General features: G+C 37.2%; 2 protein-coding genes across 2 annotated transcripts; both read right to left on the minus strand.

The window, feature by feature from the left end:
• Positions 103-1,661, minus strand: LOC104764054 (probable fructokinase-2). The gene is made up of 4 exons (XM_010487498.2): positions 1,146-1,661; positions 728-1,060; positions 508-624; positions 103-420 (listed from the first exon to the last, which is right to left on the minus strand). The coding sequence occupies exons 1-4, from the start codon at positions 1,545-1,547 to the stop codon at positions 283-285; spliced, it is 990 nt and encodes a 329-aa protein (XP_010485800.1). The 5' UTR covers positions 1,548-1,661; the 3' UTR covers positions 103-282.
• LOC104764062 lies at positions 6,048-8,212 on the minus strand. Its single transcript, XM_010487510.2, has 7 exons — positions 7,889-8,212; positions 7,430-7,797; positions 7,054-7,354; positions 6,724-6,960; positions 6,464-6,621; positions 6,313-6,375; positions 6,048-6,206 (listed from the first exon to the last, which is right to left on the minus strand). Exons 1-7 carry the CDS (start codon positions 8,139-8,141, stop codon positions 6,105-6,107), a joined length of 1,482 nt encoding a protein of 493 aa, XP_010485812.1. The 5' UTR covers positions 8,142-8,212; the 3' UTR covers positions 6,048-6,104.

Consider the following 8,504-nt stretch of genomic DNA (forward strand, 5'->3'; position numbering starts at 1 on the left):
TTGATGCAAAAAAAAACTCGAATCTAAATGTGTCTGCTCTGTTTATCTTAGGTTTTTCGTTTCTTCATGTTTACTACTCTGCTTTTTATAGACCTTGTGACATAAGACACCACTATTCTGTTTTATTCAATAGATTGAAGACGAGAAAAGAAAAGACAAAGAGCTGACAAAAGAAGAAAAACTTTGGGATCCTTTTTACCACAAATCAGAAACATCAGCAAGAATCCAAAACACACAAAATTACAATGGACAAGGAGAATTGTGGACTAAAGATGATAGGTTTTACGCTTCTACTTGTCTTTCAAGAAAGCTGAGAGCTTCACAATCTGAAGGAAGAGCTGGAATGGCTCCCTTTTTAGTCGTCGTGATGGCTCCACAAGCGTTTGCAAATCTCAGCACATTTCTCAATCTCTCTTCCTCCTAAAAAACGACATCAGTAAATTAAATTTGATGGACTGAGCAAGATCCACACAATTGAGTAGTATATACAAGATCACTGAGATTTACCTCGAATACAGATTGATCATCAACAATCTGGTTTAGAAGCGCACCAACAAAAGAATCACCAGCCCCGGTAGTATCCACCGCGTCCACATGAAAAGTTTCAACAGATCCATGGAAACCCTACAAATCATATTGTTGCAAGTGTACAAGAGAACATCAATGACAAGCACAAACCATGGTCATGATGATGATGAATGAAACATAAACTTTTGCGTTACATTACCTTAGTGTAATAACGACATCCCTTTTCGCCGATAGTAACAAGCAAGAGCTTCAGATTGGGATGCCACAGAGACATAGCTGTCTCATCATCGATGGTTTTGTTACCAGTCAAGAACTCAAGCTCCACGTCACTGACCTTAATGATATCAGCCTTGTCCCAGATGCTCATGATCTGAGTCCGAGCTTCCTCAGGCGATGGCCAAAGAGGTTCCCTGAGGTTGGGGTCGTAGGAGAGAAGAGCTCCGGCTTCGTTCGCCACTTCCATTGCCTTCATGTGAGCTGACCTACATGGCTCCGTTATCAAACTTATTGATCCATAGTGAAACACTTTCGCCTGCACAAACGAATAACAAAATCACAAAACCACCAAATACGTACAATCTTGAAATCTTGAAAACAGAGAGAAAGATTTTACGTACGGATCTGATTAGTTCAAGATTGAGTTCGTCTGGACGGAGAAGCATATCGGCGCTGGGGTTCCGGTAGAACATATACTCTCGTTCTCCGTCAGAACGCAGAGTCACGAAGGCGAGTGCAGTTCTTGCTCCTTTGTCGAAATTGATCCCCTGATCGGCGACACCGTTCTTCCTCAAGATTCCGGCAAGCATATGGCCAAACTCATCGTCACCGAGTTTCCCTACGAAGGCGGCACGACCTCCTAGACGCGACACCGCGATAGCCACGTTGGCCGGAGCACCGCCGGGAGCTTTGAGAAACCCTTGAGATTCGGAGAGGGAGACGCCGGACTCCGTAGGAACGAAGTCAATGAGCATCTCACCGAAGCTGACGATGAGACCTTTATCGACGGTGGATGTTGTCATCTGAACAAGATCGATTTTGCGTTCAAAATATCGGAGAATGAAAACGATAGAGAGAATGAAAAGTGAACGAAGGTTGGAGTAGTTTATATAAGGTTCTAAGAAAGTGAAGACAGGGTTTATAATATCTTGTTTTGATGTCATTTCTTCACATAATAAATCTTTGGAAAAAAAGCAAAAGCAAAGTTAATCCTTGAAGATATGATTTAACTTTAAATATATTAGTTTTATAGAAATTGCATATATACTATACCTTAAATTTAAGATTTCTTAACATTTTTGCAAAAGATTCTTCTATATGATTTTTAATTGTAGTCAATACTTCTTTTAGGGTTCAATGGATCTTACCTGTCATGTAAGAAATTGTGTATTTTTTTTTCTAAATATAAACGGTTTTGAAACAATTTTTTTGTTATCATATATCTTAAGGTTCACTGAATTCAACATTTCTATATGGTTATGATAAAAAGTTCTGTATAAAGTTAATCATGGAAATTAAAAAATAGTTGATAAGAACAATACACTCTTGAATCTGCTCACTCATTCTTTGACTGAAATAAAATAAAATTCATATGTACTATCTATTTATTTATTTTTCACCATAGACAAATTAAATAACTCTAATAATTTTCTAATTCATATATAATGGACCGATTGAAGTAACTACTCTACTCACGTACCATCCGATGTTTTGAATTTGTTTTTGTTTCACGGTTTGAAGATCTTGATTCTTGAATAATGCAGAAGCCTTCGAAGGAGGTAGCTGTATCGTTATATTGGGACATAAAAGAGGTTTCCTGTTCCCACCCGATCGATGGCTATGTTCCGTGTATCAAACGGAATTTGAGGAAGTTAGGCTTCGTCAGGTGGGTCCGTGTATCAAACGTACATGATTTTGAGTCGAATTTTCAAATTAATTGAAATAAATAAACCAATAAACCTAGAGATGTAAAAAAATGTATGTTAACATAGAAAAAAGGAAAAAAAGGTAATCGGAATACTAACATAATTATGTATACAATAATTTTGGAAATTTTATACATGTTGCCATGCTTTAGAAAATAGAAATTTTCTAAATTGGAAAATTTTCTAAAATCTCTATATATTTTTAATTTTCCAGTTAGGGATTTCAAAACCCTATAGCTAGTAGTCTAGTCGGTATCGAGATCCAACCAACTCTGCTTAGCTTATCCCTCCGGTAATCTCTTTCTCTTTAGGGTTTTTTTGAATGATGCTTCCGCCTCCGCCTATGAAGGAGTCAGCTGTGGCTGCAGTATTGGTCTATTGGGACATTAAGAGGTTTCCGGTTCCCGAAGGCTATGATCCTCGTGAGGTGCGTCCCTGTATCAAACGGAATTTGAGGAAGCTAGGCTACTCTGGTCCTATCACCATCACTGCCGTTGGCGTACTTTCAAAAGTCCCTCGTGGCATCCTTAAAGCGCTCTTTTCCAGTGGAATCTCTCTTCATAACGGCTCACACGGTTTCAGATCCTTGCTTGGACTTGTCTTTGATTGTTTTATTGATAACCCTCCTCCAGCTAATATAATGGTCATATCTAGCCCTGTCTCAAAAGTATATGACATGCTGAGCTATCTCAAAGAAGATGGATATAACACAATGTTTCCTTTCGACGCCTCCACTGATGATGCAAAGTCCATCTGGGAAAACTCTCTTCTGTCAGGTGTGTGTTCCTCCTCTCTCTCTCAGGACACATGCACTGAAACGGTTGAACCTGCCTCCTGGGTTTGCGATGTGTGCGAGGATATTACTGGCCCATGCTTCGACAATTTCATCAAGCATCTCTCTAGTCCAGAACATAAATCAAAGCTTCCGCTCTTCTTTACCCCCAATTCCTATGTACCCATGGACAGATACGTGGACGAGGTTGTCAATGCCGTGGCTCCCCGTGTTTCTTATCTGGAGAGTTAATGAGGATTTACAAAGTAATAGTAACGAGAGTTAATGAAGATTTACAAAATAGTAGTTAAACTAAAAATATGGAAAATAAATTAGGATGACTACACATAAGACTCTTTGGCTCTGTTGGATAGTTAACACCTTATGTAACGTTTTGGTTGTAGGTTCGAATATGTCGTTGAACACTTGGAACTTATTACATTCCGCATTTCCTTTATTGTTTTCACTTTTTTTCTTAAACAAAATTATGGGCTTCCAGCTATATTTTGTTTTCCCATTTCCAGCTTAACATTAACAAATTTAAAATTCATATATTTATATTGTATAGTATACATATAGCTTACTGAAAACTGTAAGTAAATCTATTAAATTAGTAACATTAAACTATATAAATTATCTCTTTTGTAGTTAATGAATTTATTTTTTAAAGAAAAATTCGTGTGATATGGTTAGATAAATAAAGTTAAATGTAATATATGTATTTATATTTTATAGTGAATTGTAAGTTTGTAAATGTTTATTTTTCTAATTAATAAATTAAACATATCTATACTATATGTAATTAAGTATATTTATAAACCAATTTAAACAGTACTTAAAAAAAATTGGCTTATTTTCAGTTTAATCTATTAAAATACATTATATATATATATATTTCAAAACATACAATAATGTTATTAAAATATATATTATTTTGATGTCAAAATATTTAGTTATTTAATATTTTATAATATAAAATTAGTATTATTATGTTTTGTGCCCCCATACATAAAATATTTCTGCATCCGCCACTATTCTTTAGTGTACAAAAAAAGTGCATCTCTTTTAACACAAATAATAGTATAAGATTACAAATCTTAATTTAGAATTCAGTTCATTATTTTCGTAGATACAACTTTTGATGTTTTCACATTAATTCTTTTGATGGACATAAGAGTAATATATATTTTTTGTAGTAATATCTAATATTAATTGGTATATATTTAACCATTTTAAGGCTGTAGTAAATACATTTTCAAAACATAGTAATCTTAATTTACTAGAATGCATGCAGCCTTCTATGTGAGAACTGTTCCCATAGCTCCGTAAAAAAGGAACCATTTATTGACTTAAGTCTAGATATTTCAGAGGCAGATTCATTGGAAAAAACACTTTCATATTACACTGCTGTTGAGTCTATAGATAATGGTTATAAATGTGGAGGATGAGTGGTTAGGATTGTTTTTAAAGTCCCTTTGTGTTCTAATGGTACATCTGAAGCGTTTTGAAGTTCATGGAATAAACAAAATCGACAAGGAAGTGAAAATTGACATGGGAAAATTTTGGTTGAGAATATATGAAAAAAGTTTGGCACATACCAAGATTAAAATTAATCGTTTTTGTAATCTATTTGTAATATACTTTAATGTCATGTTTGTTTAAATAATTATGAAATGCATATCATTTTTAAGTTTTTTTAAAATATATAATATTTATAATTATTTTTTAAGAACTCCAAATTTAACAACTTTCAATTGTCCCATAAAAGTTTACAGTTTGTCAAGAAGTTCTAAATTTAACTTTTTTCAAAATTAATAATAAAAATATGTGTTAAGCAACTTCGTTTAAGATGCATTAATGGAGATGTCCTAAGCGTTTTTTTTCTCCCCGTTGGATGTGAAATAGTGATAATTGTATCTTACGTTTAATTTTGTTTTAGATACACGTTATTCCCCTACGAAAGAATATAAATTACGTTTAAATAGCATATGGTATAGATATGTAAAAGCATCGCATCGTCAAAAAAACGGGAAGAAACGAACAAAATATCTTAATTAATTACACACATGGAGACACAAGTTGTATACATATACGTGACAGACTTTGAAAGAAGAAACATGAAAGGGTCAATAAATAGGTTGATTGGGCAGATGTCTCTCGTGCTACGTATCGGAATTAATAAATAGGTTGTAGTTTCTGTTGTGAATGTCAGAAACTTCCTGATAGAATAATGCTTATGCAGGATAACTGGATAAGGATGAAGTACAACATCAGATATCGATCTTGCTTTTCATCGGGTTGGCTTGTGAATTTATGATCATGGTTTTTACAAGACCGTTTGGCTTCTGGGCACTAACCGGTAACTATGGAGAGATAAGTAAAAAGTTTGTGACGAGTGCTTTAGTCAACTGAATGTTGACTGTTTGGTCTTGTTTTACCTTTTTCATGGGCAAAGAATACTGAGATTGTCCCGGCGGCAAATACTATATAGCCTTTTGAGTATTGTTTATTCATGACAACTTTCCACTTTCATTTTTTGATTTGGTGATTGTCTCATCCTCAGATTCGTGGGTTTAGAATGCCAGCTGTTCTCATTGGATGGGTTGGTCAAAGTGCAAGGTCCCGTCATAACCCATTTTTCCTCTGCACGTTACATTTCCTAAGAAGGGTTTGAGCCATTGTTTTTTTCAACTTGTAGAATAATGTTCAGTGAAAAATAGGATTAACTGACTTTTTGTTTAAATATATATAACCAGTATTTTAAACAAACAAACCGAAATGAGCTTCCAGGACTTATCACTCGAGTAAATTAACAACTTTCACCACTTGCAGGTTTGAATCTCTTTATTGCAGGTTTGAAATATTCAAGGCCTACGTCGAGCTCAACGATAAGTAAGACGTAAATGATTATGAAGATGGCCAAATCCCGTCCGGTATGCTTTCCTCGTACGTACGGTCTTTGGAAAACTTTCTAGTACTTTGGCCTACAAGATATATACGTACGTATAGTATACGGAACATGAACATTTTATAAGAAATCGGATGTTTTTCTTTGTTGAAAATCTATAATTATCATTAAGAAAAACTTGCCTTGAGATGTAGCCTATGATAGTAGTGGTTCAAACTAATACCCCCAGGAACATCAACACCCTCCTGCTTGACAACGAATGGAAAAGGTTAAAGAGGTTGTTGCTCAAATGGTTAGACAACGTATTGATGATACAGAGGAGAGGATGCTTACATTGCTTGCATGTTTTTCGCTCGAGAGATGCTTCCTGAAATTTTCAAGGCTTTCGCACTCACAAAAGCAGCATTGGCAATAAAACATTTTGGTAGATTCACCCCCTTCACTGCACTTCTGAAGAACACTGCACTTCTGAAGAACGCGTCTTTGTGTCTCTGAAACAAGTGGAAAAGAACAAGAAAATATTAACTACAGCTCAGAAACAGCGTAATTAGTTTCAACCGTTACTGGGTAATGAGGAGAGGACAAACAAACACCTGCAAGTAAGCTTTCCCAAAGCCACTCTGCAGAAGTGAGCAGGGCTGACATTTTGTAAGGCCTATATGAATAAGCCAGAAAAAGGTTGTATTTCGTCCATTGTTGTACCTCGGCAAGACAATCTGAGAACACCATCTCCACAGCATCGGGGGAGGATATGATCATAATTGTAGCCGGAGGAGGATTATGTTTTTGCCACGTCATCAAATCTGCAAAGATGCGGTTGTATTGGATTCCTGTTTCAGTAACAGGAAAGCATGCGTCAGTAGAGATAGTTGAAATTTCAAACCCCTAAAAATTCCAGAGATGGATAACCAAAAGGGACTAACTGGGAGTGGTATGTGCAAGAGCGACTCCAGTGGAAGAGAGCCCTCGCAGGATGTGATCAGGGGTTTGTTTGTGGTCGCCGAAGGCAGTGATGGAGACAGGACCAGAGTAGCCTAGTTTCTTGAAAGCCACTTCCATACTCCGACGGACTTGACGAGCATCATAACCCTCGGGAATCGGACAGTCTATCATGTCCCACCACACCGCTATTTGAGCTGTCGCGTATTCAGGCTTCGCAGCATAGTTCTTTCCCCATCTCCTCGTTACTTCGTCAAGATCTGGATGTATAGGGTTCATAACCTCCTGCGAGTGGAAACGAACAGCTCAAATAGTATAGTTGGACAATGTACACGAGAGAGAGAGAGAGAGGATGCTTACTTGCACAGCATGCTTTCTTCTCGAGAGATGAGTCCTGAAACCCTTCAGGGTATGGCACTCGAAACAGCACGATTTGCAATAAAACTTGGCAGAAGGTAATTCACTACTGCAGTTGTCCTCAACAAGTGCACTTTTGGGCTCAAGTAAGCTTTCCCAGGTCCACTCTCCCCAAGTAGCCAGCGCCGAGCATGCGCGAGTCCTTGATGGATAAACCAGAAAAAAGTCGTATTTCGTCTGCTGTTGTAGACGGGCCAGATCCCAAGAGAAGACTTCTCGCCACTGGTCGGATATGAGCATCATTGAAGCCGGAGGAGGATTATCATCTCGCCACTCCAGCATATTCGAATACATGAGTGAGTATATGCTTTCTGCTTCAGTCAATCAAAAGGCAAAGGGACTTAGATTTGTTGAAAATTTTAAACCCCTAAATTCAGAGATCGATATAGCAATTGGACTAACCGGGTTTGATGTGTGCAAGACCGACTCCGGTGGAAGAGAGCCCTTTCAGGATGTGATAAGGGGTTTGTCTTTGGTCGCCATACCCGGTGATGGAGACAGGACCCGAGTAGCCTAGTTCCTTCAACGCCCCTTCTATGCTCGGACGGACCTGACGAGCATCATAACCCTCGCGGGGAATCGGACAGCCCTTCATGTCCCACCACACCGCTATTTTAGCTGTCGCGTACTCAGGCTCCGCATTCATCTGAACCATTCTATCAACTTCAACAAATCACAGACACAAAGTTCTCGATCCGTAGGGTTTCTTCTACTCCAACTGTGATGTACTCCCCTATATATACACCAAACTAGTGGGCCTAAACTAAAGCCCGTAAGTCTGGCTTTTCTGTTGGAGTTGATAGACTTGCTTCTTCACAGCCATTGAGTTAATTATGGTTTTCTGTTGTGACCTGTTTCATGGAGAAAGACAACATTGTTCAAACACATCAACTAAATAAAACTGTTTAATTTATATCAAATCTCTTTTATTTCAAAAGCACTAGAGATGCCCAACGAATGGTATATATCTATCTGATATGTCTATATTTTGTCTCTCCTTAGCCTATTTTTATCATGC

Source organism: Camelina sativa, chromosome 3 (assembly GCF_000633955.1).
Source record: "Camelina sativa cultivar DH55 chromosome 3, Cs, whole genome shotgun sequence".
Lineage (NCBI taxonomy): Eukaryota > Viridiplantae > Streptophyta > Magnoliopsida > Brassicales > Brassicaceae > Camelina > Camelina sativa.

What these genes read in the sequence shown, in the direction of transcription:
- LOC104764054 (XM_010487498.2), bottom strand. Translation starts at nt 1,547, where the DNA reads ATGACAACATCCACCGTCGATAAAGGTCTCATCGTCAGCTTCGGTGAG. An exon ending in ATCTTGAACTAATCAGATCC is followed by an intron (nt 1,061 to 1,145) that starts GTACGTAAAATC and finishes TCGTTTGTGCAG; the next exon opens with GCGAAAGTGTTTCACTATGG. An exon ending in GATGTCGTTATTACACTAAG is followed by an intron (nt 625 to 727) that starts GTAATGTAACGC and finishes TATGATTTGTAG; the next exon opens with GGTTTCCATGGATCTGTTGA.
- LOC104764062 (XM_010487510.2), bottom strand. Translation starts at nt 8,141, where the DNA reads ATGGTTCAGATGAATGCGGAGCCTGAGTACGCGACAGCTAAAATAGCG. An exon ending in GAAGAAAGCATGCTGTGCAA is followed by an intron (nt 7,355 to 7,429) that starts GTAAGCATCCTC and finishes TTCCACTCGCAG; the next exon opens with GAGGTTATGAACCCTATACA. An exon ending in GCGAAAAACATGCAAGCAAT is followed by an intron (nt 6,376 to 6,463) that starts GTAAGCATCCTC and finishes GTTGTCAAGCAG; the next exon opens with GAGGGTGTTGATGTTCCTGG.